At 44.0% G+C, this 20,408-nt stretch overlaps 1 protein-coding gene across 1 annotated transcript in view; it reads left to right on the top strand.

Annotated features, from left to right (window-relative positions):
* LOC124596102 (brachyurin-like) overlaps window positions 1–19,600 on the top strand; it is a 40,460-nt gene extending 20,860 nt beyond the window's left edge. The window contains exons 4-7 of the mRNA XM_047135109.1: window positions 5,920–6,086; window positions 9,542–9,640; window positions 15,801–15,937; window positions 19,296–19,600. Coding sequence (XP_046991065.1) covers window positions 5,920–6,086; window positions 9,542–9,640; window positions 15,801–15,937; window positions 19,296–19,466 — 574 coding nt within the window. The 3' untranslated portion in view covers window positions 19,467–19,600. The remainder of the gene's footprint in view (window positions 1–5,919; window positions 6,087–9,541; window positions 9,641–15,800; window positions 15,938–19,295) is intronic.
* Window positions 19,601–20,408: the final 808 nt, after the last annotated feature.

Here is a 20,408-nt window from a genome sequence, read left to right as displayed (position 1 = left end):
GTCAGTATGGGAACATGTAAGGGTCGCCTACTGCAGAGTCCTGTGTTCAACGATGTAAGCTGAACGGTGTGTTCCGAAGCGCTTGTACTCGGCTGTCACATCTGCCACAAATCGCCACCTTTCCTCCTTTATAAAGCAGGCAAGCCTTCCACTTCCATGATCTGACATGAGGAGTGGAATTCCAACACCTTGTCGCATACTCGCGGTTTGACCATCCTTTAACCATTTTCCATAGATGCCTTCTAACAGTAGCACGCAAATAGCAGACTAGTTTCGCCGGTTTCGTGATGCTCGTTCCCAGGTCCCGGGCCACAGCAACCTGTCCTTTGCCAAAGTCGCTTCTTGTTATTGCTGTTGTGGCCTTGAGTCCGAAGACTGGTCTGACGCAGCTCCCCATGCTAATCTCCTGTGCAAGCCTCTTCATCTACGAATAACTATTTCAACCTACTTCCTTTTGAACCCGCTTTCCTTATTCATCTGTTTGTCACCCTCTATAGTTTTTCCCCTCCCGCTACACTTCCCTCCAGAACTAAATTGGTGATCCTTTGATGTCTCAGTTACGTTAAAAATTTCTTTTCTCCCCAGTTCTGTTCAGGAGCTCCTCATTAGTTACACGATCAACCCACATAAACATCAGCATTCTTCTGCAGTGCCACATTTCAAAAGACTCTGCTCTCTTCTTTAAACTGTTTTTCGCACATGCTTCCCTTCCAGACTTGGCTAAACTCCATACAAATACTTTCAGAAAAGATTCCAATATTCGATGCTAACAAATTTATCTTCTTCAGAAACGCTTTCCTTGCCATTGTCAGTCTACATTTTATATCCTGTCTACTTCGCCATCGTGTGTTATTTTACTGCCCAAATAGCAAAACTCATACTACCTTTTGTGACTCATTTCCTTATCAGATTCCCTAAGCATCGTCTGATTTAACTCAACTACATTTCATTACGTTTGTTATGCTTTTGTGGAAAATCGTATTGTAGCCTCCTTTCAAGACACTGCTCATTTCATTCAGCTGCTCTTAAAAGTCTTTTGCTGTCTCTGAAAGAGTTACGGTGTCATCGGCAAACCTCAAAGTTTTTATTTTTCTCCGGAAACTTTAATTCCTTCTCCAAATTTTGTTTCTTTTATTGCTTGCTCGATGTACAGACTGAATAACATCTTTGATAGACTACAACCCTTTCTCAATACCTTCTCAACCAGAGCTTCGCTTTCATGCCCCCTGATTCTTGTAACTGCCATCTGGTGTCTGTACAAGTTGTATATGACCTTTCGCTCTCTGTGTTTTTGCCCTGGTACATTCAGAATTTCACTGTCAAATGCTTTACTCAAATCTACAAAAGCTCCAAATGTGGATATACAAATTTTAAACGCGTAGATTTACTTTTCCTTACCATATCTCTTAACATAAGCCGCAGAATCAGTATCGCTTCGAGTTTTCCTACATTCTTCCGGAATTGAAACTGATCTCTCCCAAGGACGACTTCTACCACTTTTTTCTTCTTCTGTAAGTAATTCCTGTTAGTATTTTGCATTCATGACTTATTAAACTGATAATTAATAGTCACTCCTGTTAGCGCCTGCTTTGTTTGGAACTGGACTAACTGCATTCTTCTTTAAGTCTGAGGGTATTTAGTACGTCTGATACATGTTGAGTGTCAGGTGGGACAGTTTTATTTGGCTGGACCTCCCAAGAATACCAGTATTTCTAAGGGAGCGTCGTCTGGTGCCTTGTTTCAACTTAGATCTTTCAGCGCTCTGTAGAATTCTTTTCGTGCTATCATATCTCCTATCTGTAAAATTGCCTTCAAGTGCAGTTTTCTTGTATAGCACTTCTGTACATTCCTTTCACCTTTCAGCTTTCCTTTCTGTGCTTGGTATTGGTTTTTCGTCTGAGCTTTTAATTTTCATACAGCTGCTTTTTTTTCTCCAAACGTCTCTTTAATTTTCCTATAGTTTGCCGTAGTTATATATGCTTCTAGGCATTCCAGCATAGAGACTTTGCATTTTCTGTTAATCTCATTTTTACACCTTTATATTGCCTTTAGCCTGTTTCATTTGCTTCATTTTTATATTTTCTTCTTTCGTCAATTAAATTCAGTATGTTCTGTGATACCCAAGGTTTCAACTAGGCCTTGTATTTTTACTTATTTGATCCTCTGTTGCCTTCTCTATTTCACATCTCAAAGTTACCCATTCGTCTTCTACCATATTTCTTTCCCCTGTTGTCGTCAAATGCTGCCTAATGCTCTCTCTGAAACTCTAAATAACCTCTGGTTCTTTCAACTTATCCAGGTCCTGTCTTCTTAATTTCCTACCTTTCTGCATTTTTTTTTCAAATTCATTCTCTAGTTCATAACGAATTCATTGTAGTCAGAGTTCGCACCTGTCCCTGGAAATGTCTAACAGTTCAAAATTATTTGCAAAAACTCTGTCTTACCATTATGCAATCAATTTGCAAATGTTCAAATGTGTGTGAATTCCCAAGGGACCAAACTGCTGAGGTCATCGGTCCGTAGATTTACGCACTACTTAAACTAACTTATGCTAAGAACAACACACACACCCATGCCCGAGGCAGGACTCAAACCTCCGGCGGGAGGGGCCGTGCAATCCGTTATATGGCACCTCAAACCTCGCGGCCACTCCGCGTGGCAATCTGTAAACTTCCGGTGTCTACATGTCTCTTCCACCTCCACAACCACATTATATAATTCTTAAGCCATTTGTCAGCAATGATTAAATTATTTTCCTCGCAAAATTCTAGCAGGCTGCTTCCTCTTTCATTCATTTTCCCTTGTCCATATTCACCTACTGTTTTCCCTTCTCGTTCTTCTACTACTATCTAACTACAGTCCCTTATCATACTTAAATTTTCGTCTCCCTTAACTATATGAGTAATTTCTTTTACTTCATCACTACATTTTCCATTCGCTTCATCATCTGCACAGGTGGTTGGCGTATAAATGGTTCAAATGGCTCTGAGCACTATGCGACTTAACTTCTGAGGTCATCAGTCGTCTAGAACCTAGAACTAAATAAACCTAACTAACCTAAGGACATCATACACATCCATGCCCGAGGCAGGCTTCGAACCTGCGACCGTAGCGGTCGCCCGGTTCTAGACTGTAGCGAGTTGGCGTATAACCATATACTGGTATGGTGAGTGTTGGCTTCAAGTCTGTCTTGGCTACAATAATGCCTTTACTATGCTATTCGTAGTAACTTACATGCATTCTTGTTTTGTTATTGATTATTAGACCTAATCCTGCATTACCCCTATTTGATTTTGTGTTTATTACCCTGTATTCGGCTGCCCAGAATCTGTTCATCCTGCCAGCGAACTTCGTTAATTCCCACTATACCTAGCTTCAGTCTATCCATTTCCCTTTTTAAATTTTCTAACCTACCTGCTGCCCGATTAAGGGTTCTAACATTCCACGGTACGACCTGTAAATTACCAGTTTTGCTTTTGCTGATGACGACTCGTCTTGAGTCGTCCCACCTAGAGGTTTGAATGGTGGACTGCTTTACTTTCGGCATATTTTACCCAAGAGGGTGCCATTATGATTTAACCGTTCAGGAGAGCTGCATAGCATCGGGAAAAATAAAGTCTGTAATTTGCTCTTCGCACCACAGCAGGGGAACGGCATCTTGGTTGACGTTACAATGCCAGATCAGTAACTCACCCAGATCGTTGCTCCTGCAATTACTGAAAAGGCTGCTGGTCACAAGGAACCACACGTTTGTCTGGCCTCTCAAAGGATGCCCCTCCGTTGTTTTTACGCCTAAGGTACACTTATATCGTTGAGGCACTCAATTCTTCCCCTCGCCAACACGACGAGGTCCATGGTTCATGGACGGAGGGAGAGAAGGGGGCTACGGAGGACGGGCAAAGAGGCTGATGTCAGTTGATTTCCCATTTTCGTCCCTATCATCGCTGGAATAATTTCCGTTTCGTTACTGCTCCGCTTGTTCTCTGTGGTTAGAAACAGCTTGAAATGGTTGTAAGGATAGTGCAGGATCGATTGTGCAGGGAAATAATTGTTCAGAAAAAAATGGATACGTTGCGCCGTTTCCGAGTTAGTTAACACTGAAGTTGGCCATTCAGGCCGTTGCGTGCATGAGTTCAAATGGCCCGACAGACACGGTTAGTGTCCGTTGTTGTCATAGTGTAGACTATAGGGCACCAGACTGCTCAACCTTTGGCTCGGCTTGTCTCCTCACTATCGTACCATGTACAATTTTTGTGTCATTCTCTTGTTCGTTTTTACGAAAATAAACTAAGAATGCATTTGGCGACACCGTCTCTGGCGGGCCTCTTGAAACTCTGCGCGCAACTATCTGATTAGCTAACTTCAATCCTAATTAACTTGGCGCAACGTATCGATTGTTCTGTTAACAGTTGTTTCTCAGCAGAACCTACCCTGCAAATCTCTCGCAAACTTTTCCGATTGTTTCTGACCACCCTGTACGCTCTCCTAAGCGCGGCACGTGCCCGCAACCCTAGCAGGCGGCACTGAATCTCGTTGCTGGCCGTGGTCGTTACGTTTGGGCTCATCAGTGCATGCTTCGTAAAGGTGTCCGAGGACACTATGGTGCAAAATAGGCTTCAAATAGTATCATTGTGATGCGATGCTGTATTTCATTGCCATAATACTCGTACCTGCGGTAAGGCAACGTTAATTTCTTGACAATAGATCGCATGCGAACTAGAATGGTTGTCACGGTCGCTAAAAATCAAATAGTGGGACGGCGGAGTAACTCTCCTCAGTTAGATCAATCCATCACTTTTCTCGTTGTTAATGACATCCTGTGAGTCTTGTTCCAGCAGTTTTAGCATTATAGTAATGAGAACTTTGGTAGAAATCAGCACAAGTATGTCCCATTTTGTAGGAGATTTTTGACAGATCGAAATGAATGATAGTTGAATTAATGGTTCCTTTGACGTATATTAAACGTAGATGCGAACAGAAATTAACTAATAGGTTTGGTTATTACGAGAGGTAGTGCCAAAGTTTTAATTATCACTTCGAATAACAAAAATTAATATTACAATGAAATGATCATTCTTAGCTGCTTACAGGTGTTGACATACGTCAACGGGGACTGATGAAAATGTGTGCCCCGACTGGGACTCGAACCCAGGATCTCCTGCTTACATGGCAGACGCTTTATCCAATTTTTTGTTTGTTTGTTTTTGTTATTGATCGTTATGTTTGGTCGTTGCGGACGTAGCAAGACATCTTGTTCAAGTTCGGTGGTTGATCCTTCCACTCAGTTTTTTTATTATAGAGGCCAACCGGCTCTCTGACCGAACGCGCTGAGCTACCGTGCCGGCTGTCCAGCTAAGCCACCGAGGACACAGAGGATAGTTCGACTGCAGGGATTTATCTCTGGCACGCCTCCCGCGAAACCCACATTCTCAACGCATTGACCCGCACTACATTCGTAGTGCCCCCGCCCATTATACTCATTACTCGCGGCGCGTTGCCGATTCCCGTCAGAGTTCGGGCATTGTTTGTGCATTCACACAGAAGAAGAAGATGGTCAAGTGGCCGGTGAGCTTTATATATATTAAGATGGTATCTGTTCTTTCGCACACGTCCGAAAGAACAGATACCATCTTAGTATATATAAAAATTAATATGATTGTTAACGGGTACAAGTCTGTAGTTCTGGAACACAATGGAATCATGCCGCACAGTACCGCAGAACGCCGCTGGGTGCGCCCAAAGAAAATGGTGCAGCCGAATGATAAGGAGGAGATGTAATTAACTGCATAACTTTATTTTTTAAAGGTGATGGTTAAAAATTTAGGACTAAATTACAGTTTATGGCCTCCAGAAAGTGGTTGTCCCACCTGCTTTCAATCGCTGATTCTTGTGTTACGAGCGATCGTCCTGCCACGACAGGTTCAGCACGTGGGAGGTGGGCCTGGGAGGCCTGCGCTACCAGGGCAGCGAGTCCGGCAAAGTGATCCTGGTGACCAGGTCGGCGACGGCGCACAGCGGCTACAACTCCCAGACGCTCAACAACGACGTCGCCGTCGTCTTCCTGGGCACCAACGTCCAGCTCAGCGGTAAGTCTCACACAAACGCGCATGCAAAAAGCAATGTCTAGGAGGAAACAGACCGAGTGAATGTGAGTAGGGTGAGGAGGGGGAAAGGGAATAAGGTTTGCGGCATTTATTCGTAGCAAGAAAGTAAATAACTCAAAGCGTAATAACCGTTACATACAAAATCAGCCCTTATACCTTACAGCAAAAACTTAAGTGATTTTCAAACTGCAACTAAGATCGACGAACACGAGGCACACACATTCAGTTGTTGTTGTTGTGGTCTTCCGTCCTGAGACTGGTTTGATGCAGCTCTCCATGCTATTCTATCCTGTGCAAGCTTCTTCATCTCCCAGTACCTACTACAGCCTACATCCTTCTGAATCTGCTTAGTGTATCCTCTCTTGGTCTCCCTCTACGATTTTTACCCTCCACGCCGCCCTCCAGTACTAAATTGGTGATCCCTTGATGCCTCATAACATGTCCTACTAACCGATCCCTTCTTCTAGTCAAGTTGTGCCACAAACTCCTCCCCAATTCTATTCAATACCTCATCATTAGTTATGTGATCTACCCATCTAATCTTCAGCATTCTTCTGTAGTACCACATTTTGAAAGCTTCTATTCTCTTCTTGTCTAAACTATTTATCGTCCATGTTTCACTTCCATACATGGCTACACTCCATACAAATACTTTCAGAAACGACTTCCTGACACTTAAATCAATACTCGATGTTAACAAATTTCTCTTCTTCAGAAACACTTTCCTTGCCATTGCCACTCTACATTTTATATCCTCTCTACTTCGACCATCATCAGTTATTTTGCTCCCCAAATAGCAAAACTCCTTTACTACTTTGAGTGTCTCATTTCCTAATCTAATTCCCTCAGCATCACCCGACTTAATTCGACTGCATTCCATTATCCTCGTTTTGCTTTTGTTGATGTTCATCTTATATCCTCCTTTCAAGACACTGTCCATTCCGTTCAGCTGCTCTTCCAAGTCCTTTGCTGTCTCTGACAGAATTACAATGTCATCGGTAAACCTCAAAGTTTTTATTTCTTCTCCATGGATTTCAATACCTACTCTGAACTTTTCTTTTGTTTCCTTTACTGCTTGCTCAACATACAGATTGAATAGCATTGGGGAGAGGCTACAACCCTGTCTCACTCCATTCGCAACCACTGCTTCCCTTTCATGTCCCTCTTATAACTGCCATCTGATTTCTATACAAATTATAAATAGCCTTTCGCTCCCTGTATTTTACCCCTACCACCTTCAGAATTTGAAAGAGAGTATTCCAGTCAACATTGTCAAAAGCTTTCTCTAAGTCTACAAATGCTAGAAACGTAGGTTTGCCTTTTCTTAATCTTTCTTCTAAGATAAGTCGTAGGGTCAGTATTGCCTCACGTGTTCCAACATTTCTACGGATTCCAAACTGATCTTCCCCGAGGTCGGCTTCTACCAGTTTTTCCATTCGTCTGTAAAGAATTCGCGTTAGTATTTTGCAGCTGTGACTTATTAAACTGATAGTTCGGTAATTTTCACATTTGTCAACACCTGCTTTCTTTGGGATTGGAATTACTATATTCTTCTTGAAGTCTGAGGGAATTTCGCCTGTCTCATACATCTTGCTCACCAGATGGTAGAGTTTTGTCAGGACTGGCTCTCCCAAGGCTGTCAGTAGTTTAATGGAATGTTGTCTACTCCCGGGGCCTTATTTCGACTCAGGTCTTTCAGTGCTCACACATTCAGTATAAAAAATAATATGACGGCATCTCGCTCTATCAGGTACAGCAAATGCCACAACTGATTTTTTCTTCCAGTCAATATTTCCATACTATTCAAATTAAGCCATAATATTGTTCTTCCGAAGCAATTTGACAAGTTTAAGGACAGTGTGCAGGTACATTTACTTGCTAGATGATTTTTATCCACAGTTACGAAAGCAAATCTTATTCGATCCAGTTTATCACCAAGAGCTCTAAAATAAATAAAGAATGTCGTTGACAATTCATTACCATGCAAGGTGTTATTTTCAAAGGTTGGCAACATCATCGTTGAAAAGAAAAAAATACATCGTGTGGCAAAATGTCTTTCTGAATTCACTGCCTCAAACGTATTGGAGATAATCACAGTTTCCTTGTATGTGTAAAAGACCAATATACGTTAATGTTGATGATTTCTCAATACTATTTGCAATTTAGGACTGTTTTCGCTCAGAATCTTAATCAACTACATTTACTGTAATTTATTAATCCTTAATTTTTTTATTTATTTTAAAAACAATGAAAATGTTACAATTTTTGCTTCTAAAAATTAAAATCCTCCCGAAAAACGGCTGTGTAAAAAAAACCACAGAACTTTAACAGGTTTAAATAATAACATGTTCCTCACCTAAGTTTTTCACACAAGAAGATTTAAAAACAGTGAGAAGACACACTTACTTGCTTTATGTTGTTGTATAACAATTTGAAAATCAAACCCTCTTGATGAAAATTTTGATGTGTAGAAAATGAATTATGTGGTAAAAATTAATATTTTGCTCTCGATATTTCACGATATGTCACAGAATCTATATTTTTTTCGATGATGATTTTGCCAGCGTTTGAAAGTATTTTCTTAAATGCTAGTGAAGAGTCTATCAGATTTTTTAAAATGTATTTTAGGGTCAGTATGGACATCAGAATATTTATCGAACGTTAATGTATCGATTGTGGGACAGTGGAGCTACTGTACTCGGTTAGACCACACCGTCACTTTTTTCGTTGTTATCGACATCCTTTGCATCTTGTTGCAACAGTTCCAACATTATAGTAATAAGAACTTTGCTCTATTTGGTAGAAATCAGTACAACAAAGTCCCATTTTGTCGAACAGTTTGACGGATAGAGATGAATGATTGCCAGTGAAATTATTTTTTTCTTTCACGTATATTTTCGATGTATCTACGGAGGAAAATTAACTTATAGGCTTGGTTATTACGAAAAGTAGTGACAAAGTTTTAATTATCACCTCAGCAAATAAAATTTAATTTGAATGTTAGCAGGCACAAGTCTGTAGTTCTGGAACACACTGAAATCCACGAGGCAATGTACCGAAGCACGCCGCTAGAGAAGACCAAAAAAATTTTTCCGAATTTTGCCATCACTTAGCTTATTTACGGCTGTCACAAAGACTTACACTCAATTATTTAGACTATTAAGTAACGTTACGTTGTCAGAGACGATAATTTGATAGTTGGTGTTTCCGAAATGATTGTAATCAGCTTCACAGTCAGGTTTAAATTTATTTCTCTTTCACACAAAATGGATTTGTATGTTGCTACCAATTTATGTACGTTTCTTTCTAAAATTGTGGTTTGAAGTAAATATTTGTAGAGTGCTGACTCATCCCTTCCAGAGACGTCATAATCCACTGAAAGTGTTTTTCTTGAATGTCTGTTCTACTTCTCACATATTTCTCGTACCCTCTTGCAGGCAACATCGCGCTTGTGAACCTGCCATCTCGCTCACAGGCAGGCAACAGCTTCGAGGGCCAGTCTGTGACGGTGAGCGGCTGGGGCCTCACTGCAGACAGTAAGTACACCCTTTCCGTATTATTTCCCTAGCTGTGGTGGACAGACTACCACAAAAACACCTCATTACGACTGCTTGTCTTACGGAGTGCCTTGTATGGTATAAGACTGGAGTAACAAAATGCTCTTTCCTCCTAGTCTTCTAAGTACGAGCGTAGCCTTCCAGCGTTTATGCCCAAATGGCGAGGTGTCTACATGTGGTAGATATTGTTTTGGTGTGGTGTTTTTTTCATTTCTGGTTTTCGAAACGGACTTGAGGTGAATTTTCAACTTGACTAGCAACACTAGTCGAAGATTTTAGTTAGACGTTACCACATGATGTTTCTGTCGCTTGGCAATTCAAAAATTTCTATCGAAAGGGACAGCCAATTTCTTTTAATATTGGGAAACTTTCGAGTAATTGCAGATACTAGTATTTTGTACAAGAGAATCAAGAACAAAAACAGTTAAATGCATAGTATAACATTTTGCTTGCTCCATACGTTTAGTACCTTTACAAGCGTTTTATTCTTATGCAAATCATATGATATGTTGCGAGTTTTGATCTTAACTAGAAGAAGCACTCGAGTTTACAATACGCTCACGGAAAATAGAGTGGAGACATCAAAAGGTTAAACAAAAATACGCAGAGGAAGTTGCCAGTTTTGAGTGGATGGGTAGCTGTAGAACATGCAATAGTCAATCTTATCTCAGAAGAAGCTATACTGTCTTTTGCCTCCAAAATAGTGGTTCATGATGTATTCAGAAATTTGGCTACTTAAATTAAATAAGACTTTCTGGAGTCAAACTGATCTCAAAATTTAGGGTCTCGCGAAGGTGAGCTGTGCCAGTATCGACGCCTATCTCAACGTAAGTAAGTGCTACAGATATAACAGATCCTTGATAATGTGTGTTGCTTTTCAGAGGACACACATGTGTGTAATTGAACCTCTGTTTATCCAGATCGTAAACTCACCCGACAAAGTGCTAGTCATCCCGTTTCGAGAACACAGTGTTAGCTTTGGAGTAATATGGAAATTTGTGGTAAGGTCTTATGGGACCAAACTGCTGAGGTCATCGGTCCCTAAGCCTATGCACCACTTAATCTAACTTTAACTTGCGCTAAGGACAACACACGTATCCATGCCCGAGGGGGTACTCGAACCTCCAACGTGCTGAGCCGCGCGGACCGTGACAAGACGCACTAGAGCGCACGGCTACCCCACGCATCTTTTGGAGCAGAGCGCAAGACGTAGAACTGGTACCAGGCAATCATGTGACCCTCCACTGCTGACTTACGACATGCCAATGAAGTGGTGCTGAAGTGCCGTTGGTTGTGTGGAATCAGTGCAGTAAGCAGGGTCGAAGTGGATGTGACAGAGTTGCAGAAAGGAGCTACCATGTCTTGAATTTCCCATTACCACTCCATGAATGAAGTTGGACGTTGTGTCGGTATACCAGCGCGGGCTGTCCGACGTGTCTAAAAATTAAGATGGTTAGAGTCAGAGAGATTGTACTGTGCTTTTCAAATTCCTTCATTATGCCTCTCTGCTGTGATTCATTACAAGCAGTGGCAGTGTGGTCGAGGCAGCCAGTTGCCCCCCCCCCCCCTCCTGCGTGCGTGCGGGCGTGACGTCCAGCAATGCTCAATACTGACGGGTGTCAGAGTGGCCGAGAGGTAGGGTAATGGCACCGCTTCTCTCAGTGACGTCCATGGACTCGGCAGCTAAGATGGCGGAGGCCGAGGAGCGGCTGATGCCACCAGTCCTGCCCGGCTGGCGGCAATGGGTGACGGAGCGACCAAGACCCACTCTAGATCTGTGGCAAGTGCGCTATGTCTCATGACTCGGCTGGCCTCATGGTGGCTCTGCATCTCACTTTTCATGGCAGGCTGCCTTGACGCGTGGTCGAACTGTGGAACCCCTACAGCCTTCTGGATGGTGGCCCAAGTGTCACTACCCCATGGTGGAAATGTTGTGATACTAACTCAAGATGCTTTCAGTACAAAACAGTCATTTACACTACTGGCCATTAAAATTGCTACACCAAGTGGAAATGCAGATGACAAACGGAAATTCATTGAACAAATATATTATACTAGAACTGACATTACATTTTCACGCAATTTGGCTGCATAGATCCTGAGAAATCAGTACCCAGAACAACCACCTCTGGCCGTAATAACGGCCTTGATCCGCCTGGGCATTGAGTCAAACAGAGCTTGGGTGGCGTGTGCAGGTACAGCTGCCCGTGCAGCTTCAACGCGATACCACAGCTCATCAAGAGTAGACTGGCATATTGTGACGAGCCAGTTGCTCGGCCACCATTGACCAGACGTTTTCAATTGGTGAGAGATCTGGGCAGCAATCGAACATTTTCTGTATCCAGAAAGGCCCGTACAGGACCTGCAACACGCGATCGTGCATTATACTGCTGAAATGTAGGGTTTCACAGGGATCGAATGAAGGGTAGAGCCACGGGTCGTAACATATCTGAAATGTAACGTGCACTGTTCAAAGTGCCGTCAATGCGAACAAGAGGTGACCGAGACGTGTAACCAATGGCACCCCATACCATCACGCCGGGTGATACGCCAGTACGGCGATGACGAATACACGCTTCCAATGTGCGTTCACCGCGATGTCGCCAAACACGGATGCGACCATCATAATGCTGTAAACAGAACCTGGATTCATCCGAAAAAATGACGTTTTGCCATTCGTGGACCCAGGTTCGTCGTTGGGTACACCATCGCAGGCGCTCCTGTCTGTGATGCAGAGTCAAGGGTAACCGCAGCCATGGTCTCCGAGGTGATAGTCCATGCTGGTGCAAACGTCGTCGAACTGTTCGTAGATGGTTGTTGTCTTGCAAACGTCCCCATCTGTTTACTCAGGGATCGAGACGTGGCTGCACGATCCGTTACAGCCATGCGGATAAGATGCCTGTCATCTCGACTGCTAGTTATAGGAGGCCGTTGGGATCCAGCATGGCGTTCCGCATTACCCTTCTGAACCCACCGATTCCATATTCTGCTAACAGGCATTGGATCTCGAAGAACGCGAGCAGCAATGTCGCAATACGATAACCACAATGGCGATAGGCTACAATCCGACCTTTATCAAAGTCGGAAACGTGATGGTACGCATTTCTCATCCTTACACGAGGCATCACAACAACGTTTCACCAGGCAACGCCGCTCAACTGCTGTTTGTGTATGAGAAATCGGTTGGAAACTTTCCTCATGTCAGCACGTTGTAGGTGTCGCCATCTGCGCCAACCTTGTGTGAATGATCTGAAAAGCTAATCATTAGCATATCACAGCATCTTCTTCCTGTCGGTTAAATTTCGCGTCTGTAGCACGTCATCTTCGTGGTGTAGCTAGTTTAATGTCCAGTAGTGTAAATACTCATTGGCTCTGCTTGCCTGGGCTTTTCTACACCTTGCAACACCTATATTAGACATATATACAGTTGCTGGTGTGGACAGGCTTCTGCCTTCTTCCGCTTAGGTGATGCTGTGTCAACTATTTCCACACCTCGCCTGGTCAGGGCGCCTAGCAACTTTTGACGGCTATGTTGTGTTTCGTAAGGCGTAACAACCAGGCTGGCCTGCGATTGGCTCTGCTGTAATCTATTTCCTACTTTGCGTGTTTCTGACCGAATATGGTCAGTGTGCTACACAAGGAATAGTATACCACTGGCAACAACGTTGCACAGCATAGTAACAGTCGTCCTAAACAGGTTCTCACCAACAATGCCTACAGGCGAGTGTCACACCTTATCGATCAAAATCGGTTGCAAACGTTACAGGATTTGTTGCTGCCTGTTTGTTTGAGCTGAAGAAACTCGTTGACTGTCTTTCTCACCAACTCCCTTTGCCAGGGCTACAGATGGTGTTACGTGGTATTAGCGTGACATCTCCTAGGGTGCCTAATTTTTCGTCCGGTGTGCTTACCTGTGGTGAGCTTCTGCAGATTTTAGTTCTAAATCCTTCACGCTACCTATCAACTCACAAACTCTACGAGCGTCTGTAGTCTACTCGTTAAATTCTCGATTAGAGAACAACTCTCGAATATTTGTTTGATATTGAACTTTTTAATCATACAGTGTTGTGAGTACGTAATGAATCATTTTGGCCTCAGTAGATCTACATTTACACATATATTCCTCTAGCCATTAACGGTGTTTGGCAGAGGATACCTTTTATACCAATCGCGTATGGTTCACGGGAAGGAAGATTGCTGGCTAACCTTCACCCAAGCTCAAACCTCTCTTATTTCTCCAGCATGGTATTTTCGTGAGATTTGCGTAGGAGGAAGTAATATATTGTTTTACCCTTCTAGAAACGTACACTGTCGGAACTTTACCAGTAAACCACACCGTGGTGTAGAACGGCTCTCTTGCAGCGTCTGCCACTGCAATTGGTTGAACTTCTCTATTTACCCTATCAGTTCTATCTGGTACGGTTGCCAGGTTGACTATCAATAATCATGTAGTGGTCGAAAGAGGATTTTGAAAACTGCTTCCTTCTTGGGTGAACCATATTTCCAGATGATTCTTCTAATGAATCTCAGTCTGGGATCTCCTCATTTGCGATTACTTTGATGTGGCTGTTCCAGTTTAAATCACTCCATATGCATACTACTAGATATTTTATGGATGTTCTGCAATCGTGTAACCATGCAATGACGATTTTTTTTTTGCCTATACGTTCGCAATACTTCCCATTTGTTTGTGTTGCTGGCCAACTGCCAATCCCTGCACCAAACGTGGATCCTATGCAGATCTTCCTGCATTTCGCAAAAGTTTTCTAGCGTTGCAACCTCTCTGTGCACAACTGCATCACCCACGAAGATTATCAGGGAACATTCGACGTTACGTAGTAGGTTATTTTCATCCCCGTCATTCTGCGGCAGTTCTCTTGTATGTTTTTCGGATGCAGGTGGCCGATCAACCGATTCCGATTGTCCTAAGGAAACCTTACTTAGTCTTTCGAAATGTAGTCACCGACTCGCGGAGAAGCCACACAAAACGGGGCTTTAGCAGAAATCCCAGTAATTAATACGATTCTACTAATTGTCAGTAAGCCCTGACTTGTCCAATTAATATATGACTATTCAGGGTAACTCTGGGGGGGGGGGGGGGGGGAATGTAACTATGACAGTACGCGAAAAAATAAACAAAGCCTAAGAGAAATCTCACTGCCACCGAGTAAATAAACTGTCACTCGCGTAAGTTCTTGGCACAGCGAGGAACTCCTTTGTTTTAACGATGTCCACCCCAAATCCTGTATCATGTCACTGGCCCTCTCTCCCCTAGTTGTCTATAATACAAAACATGCTGCTCTTCTTTGAACTTTCTCGATGTACTTGGTTAATCGTATCTGGTAAGGATCCCACACCGAGCAGCAGTACTCCAATAGAGGACGGACAAGCGTAGTGTAGGCAGTCTCTTTAGTAGATCTGTTGCATCTTCTAAGTGTTCTGCCAATAAATTGCAGTCTTTGGTCCTCCTTCCCCACAACATTTTATATGTGTTAGTTTCAATTTAAGTTGTTCGTAATTGAAATTCCTGGGCATTCAGTTGAATTCACGGCCTTTAGATTTGACTGCTTTATCGTGTAACAGAAATACGTATTACGGATTCCTTTCAGCGCTCATGAGGATGACCTCACAATTTTCATTATTTAGAGTCAATTGCAAATTTTCGCACCATACAGATACCGTTTATAAATCATTTTGCAATTTGTTTTGATCTTCTGATGACTTAACTAAGTGATAAACGACAGCATCATCTGTAAACAACCTAAGACGGCTGCTCAGTTTGTCTCCTAAATCATTTAAATAGATAAGGAACAGCAAAGAGCCTATAACACTACATTAGGCAACGCCAGGAATCACTTCTGTTTTACTCGATGAACTGTGACGTGTCTGTCAGGAAACCACGAATTCAGTCACATAATGAGACGATATTCCATACGCACGCAATTTGACTACTGAGGTACAGTGTCAAAAACCTTCTGGAAACCTTGAAATACGGGATCAATTTGAAATCCCTTGTAATAGCACTGTGTCATATTACAAATAAAATTCTAGTCGCTGAATGGCCGTATTCTTGGGTGCAAAGAAACTGCGCCTCAGTTCCAGACGTTACTACAGGTCTGCCCGTGTGTTATGTTTTCAGACGGCAACAACCCGAACACACTGCAGTACACGACGCTGAACGTCATCTCCAACTCGGCGTGCGCCCAGTACTACGGAAGCTCCATCGTCTCCTCCACTCTGTGCGCCACGGGACCCAACCGGCAGAGTACCTGCAGCGTAAGTATCGCCGTGCATCACCTTTCCCCTACCAACCTTCCAAACAAAGGCAATGAAGCGCTAAAGAAGATAAGCCCTAAAGGTGCTAAACAACGTCACACCGAACATACTCTGAACGTTCCTTTCTACTGCAGCACTGGAAATAGACATATAGGACTGAGGTTTTCTCCTCTCATCCCAGCGACCTTATGACACACAAAAAAGATAGATATAGGAAAGAACAACTGAGTTTTCCGTCTGAGAAAGCTGGACCTTACATTTCACAACCTTCCAATATACCTAATTTTAGCTCTGAAATGCCTTTGACCAGCAATCAGTCAGCTGCTAATATGGAACCCTCAAATAACGAAGATCCAAATGAAATAGCACAATAGAGGGAAATGACTGAAACTGCTAACTAGCCGACTTTGGTACTAAATCCCAAGACTATCACACTTATCTACAATGCCAGCACTTATCCTGTCCTCATCCGTGCAAATGCTAAATGGATCTCCAACCCTGCCAAATGTTAAAACTTTCACCAAATTCCTGTACATCCACATAGCACTCCACACACATTTATCCTCTCTCACCCGTATCCAGTATTTGCTGACTGAGCTCTCACACCTTCTAAAACATCTCGAATTCCTTTTCCACTCTTTTGTTTTCGGAAAAAATCGATTCCCAGTTGTTCTATCTCCCATTCTTGAGAATTCTGACATGTTGTCATGCCTCTGTTGCCATATTAAACAAATTCCATGTCCTTTTCCAAGGTAATTTCAGCAGGCTTTTCCTTTCACGCTATGAAGCCAACAGTGTGCGTCCCATTACCTGTAACCAAATTTCCTGCATAACTGCAATCCTACTCGTCTCCTATATCCTGCACCTCGTCTTTTCACCCTTCCTCTTACTCATTCCACATCCTTCCTCATATTACTGCCTGATCAGTTCCTTCCCCATCCCATTACCTGATTAGACAATATTACTAGGAACCCACAGCACCACAACCGTCTTACACAAAGTTTCTAATTGTTAATAACAATCTTTTACTATAACAAAATTCCACAAAATACTGCATGACATCGTTCTTAACAGAGCTATCTGATTAAGGATTCAGCTAAATCCTTTCGTGTGACCAAGTTTCTTACCACCGACAGGTGAGACTTCCCCCGGTCAAATTCTCGCGACCTACCCGTACAGTCATTTACAACGAATCTACGTAACGACTGCTACTACCGGCCGCGCTAAAAACAGGACCCAATGTATAGGGCAGAGACGACGTTTTATTTATTCTCGCAACTGGCCGATGCCACTGCTCACTTGGGTTGTATGGATATATCGATGTACGAGCTATGGGAACAGTACATACCGGAAGTGAACAGATAGATACCAGCATTATAAAATTTGTGGATGTGTTTAGTGTTGAAATTTTTCTGTACTGTGTTCTTTATGCAGTACAATACTTATAGCCCTTGAATCTTCAGTTATGTTTCGTATCCTGTCGACATTTGTTTGTTGTATGTTTGTATAAGCCATGCAGTATTCCTTTTAAAGTGTCGCCCTTACCCTGTGTTTGTTATTTTTTGGTGTTCCTGACTCTCTGTTACGGCTGGTAATTCATTCTTGGTAGATATGTTTTATGAACTTAACTGAATTATTCAAAGGCTGCAGACCGAGAACACGGCTGCTGCCTTAAATAATACACTCCTGGAAATTGAAATAAGAACACCGTGAATTCATTGTCCCAGGAAGGGGAAACTTTATTGACACATTCCTGGGGTCAGATACATCACATGACCACACTGACAGAACCACAGGCACATAGACACAGGCAACAGAGCATGCACAATTTCGGCACTAGTACAGTGTATATCCACCTTTCGCAGCAATGCAGGCTGCTATTCTCCCATGGAGACGATCGTAGAGATGCTGGATGTAGTCCTGTGGAACGGCTTGCCATGCCATTTCCACCTGGCGCCTCAGTTGGACCAGCGTTCGTGCTGGACGTGCAGACCGCGTGAGACGACGCTTCATCCAGTCCCAAACATGCTCAATGGGGGACAGATCCGGAGATCTTGCTGGCCAGGGTAGTTGACTTACACCTTCTAGAGCACGTTGGGTGGCACGGGATACATGCGGACGTGCATTGTCCTGTTGGAACAGCAAGTTCCCTTGCCGGTCTAGGAATGGTAGAACGATGGGTTCGATGACGGTTTGGATGTACCGTGCACTATTCAGTGTCCCCTCGACGATCACCAGTGGTGTACGGCCAGTGTAGGAGATCGCTCCCCACACCATGATGCCGGGTGTTGGCCCTGTGTGCCTCGGTCGTATGCAGTCCTGATTGTGGCGCTCACCTGCACGGCGCCAAACACGCATACGACCATCATTGGCACCAAGGCAGAAGCGACTCTCATCGCTGAAGACGACACGTCTCCATTCGTCCCTCCATTCACGCCAGTCGCGACACCACTGGAGGCGGGCTGCACGAAGTTGGGGCGTGAGCGGAAGACGGCCTAACGGTGTGCGGGACCGTAGCCCAGCTTCATGGAGACGGTTGCGAATGGTCCTCGCCGATACCCCAGGAGCAACAGTGTCCCTAATTTGCTGGGAAGTGGCGGTGCGGTCCCCTACGGCACTGCATAGGATCCTACGGTCTTGGCGTGCATCCGTGCGTCGCTGCGGTCCGGTCCCAGGTCGACGGGCACGTGCACCTTCCGCCGACCACTGGCGACAACATCGATGTACTGTGGAGACCTCACGCCCCACGTGTTGAGCAATTCGGCGGTACGTCCACCCGGCCTCCCGCATGCCCACTATACGCCCTCGCTCAAAGTCCGTCAACTGCACATACGGTTCACGTCCATGCTGTCGCGGCATGCTACCAGTGTTAAAGACTGCGATGGAGCTCCGTATGCCACGGCAAACTGGCTGACACTGACGGCGGCGGTGCACAAATGCTGCGCAGCTAGCGCCATTCGACGGCCAACACCGCGGTACCTGGTGTGTCCGCTGTGCCGTGCGTGTGATCATTGCTTGTACAGCCCTCTCGCAGTGTCCGGAGCAAGTATGGTGGGTCTGACACACCGGTGTCAATGTGTTCTTTTTTCCATTTCCAGGAGTGTAGATGTGTAAAAAAATGAAGTTACCGAAGGGAAAGTAACTGCGATCACAAAGAAGCTTTAGAACATACCAAAATTGTGGTCTCTCCACATGAGCCAGATTGGTCACTGATTTCTCTGACTTGCGGAGACAGTTCTTTAGAATCCACTTGTTTAGCGGCAGTGCTTCATCTTGGGGGCACCAGGCTCTGTTGCCTTGGGGTACACGTGTTCTGGCCTACCACCATCAGAGATTATACGGTGTGGTCACGTTGCAGGGTGACAGCGGCGGCCCCATGGTGATCGGCTCGACGGGCAGCTTCACCCTAATCGGTGTCGTCAGCTTCGTGTCGAACGCTGGCTGCGAGAGTGGCGCTCCGTCCGGCTACGCCAGGGTCACCTCCTTCCTCGACTGGATCTCCAGCACCGCCGGCGTCAGCATCTCGTGAGGGCACCACTCTCATCACCTGCTGTGTCTGCGGAAGGCACCTCTGTCTCACATCTTCAATTTCACTATGAGTAGAGAGCTGTAGCTGCAAATAATTCAGTGCCCAAAATAAAGAAATTACTTTATACAAGTAAAGGAATCGATCATTGCCTTCGTTTATCCCTACTTGGTAACACAGGTGACAGCCAAAAAAGTACTACTTATTTGCAAACGAAGAGTTTGTGTGGCACACTAAAGGTATAGAATCAGTACGAGGTCAATTTTTTTTTTTTTCGATCCCTGATCGATCGCGAAACTAAAACCATAGTGAAAATCTGGCGAGGTTTTGAGCAGAAGTGTTGCACAGTGTCTCCTGTATGCCCATCTGTCATTTGACGCCACGCTTCTGAGTGCACAGTGAGCACGTAAAGATACTGAGAAAATAATGTCAGTCACCAACAGTGAAGTCGTGTTTAGGGGTTTCGCCTGATTTCATGCAGCCTGTATAACGTAACTGTCATGACAATAATCGGCGCATACTGCTGAACCAGGAAAGACGTTGCTGCAGCGTTTTCGACTATAGCTACATGTGTGGTGTCCGGTCTTTCGGACATATCCGAAAGAACGGACACCACACATGTAAATGTATAGATATGCCACGATGGGAACACGACTATTTCAGTGCAGACACGTACCACCATTTTTTCTCTAGCAGGAATACAGTGAGGCTGAGAGCAAATGGGGAAATGAACGTTGCCACATCAGTGGTGAGCAGCACTTGAGAATTTTAGTCCGATGGGAAACATTTCGAGGTGATTAAGGCAACTGTTCTAGAGAAGCAGAGCATCCAGGTTCAGTCCCCATCCAGTCACAGTTTCAAATACTACTACTGAATTATTTCGACGCCCAAATCAGTTACTTCATACAAATTTCCCTTCAACGTTTTCGACTGGAAGTATTTGAT

The sequence above is a fragment of the Schistocerca americana genome, chromosome 2 (assembly GCF_021461395.2).
Source record: "Schistocerca americana isolate TAMUIC-IGC-003095 chromosome 2, iqSchAmer2.1, whole genome shotgun sequence".
In the NCBI taxonomy this organism is placed as follows: Eukaryota; Metazoa; Arthropoda; class Insecta; order Orthoptera; family Acrididae; genus Schistocerca; species Schistocerca americana.
The sequence above is the reverse complement of the archived record's forward strand: the minus strand, read 5'-3'. Positions and strand labels throughout refer to the sequence as shown.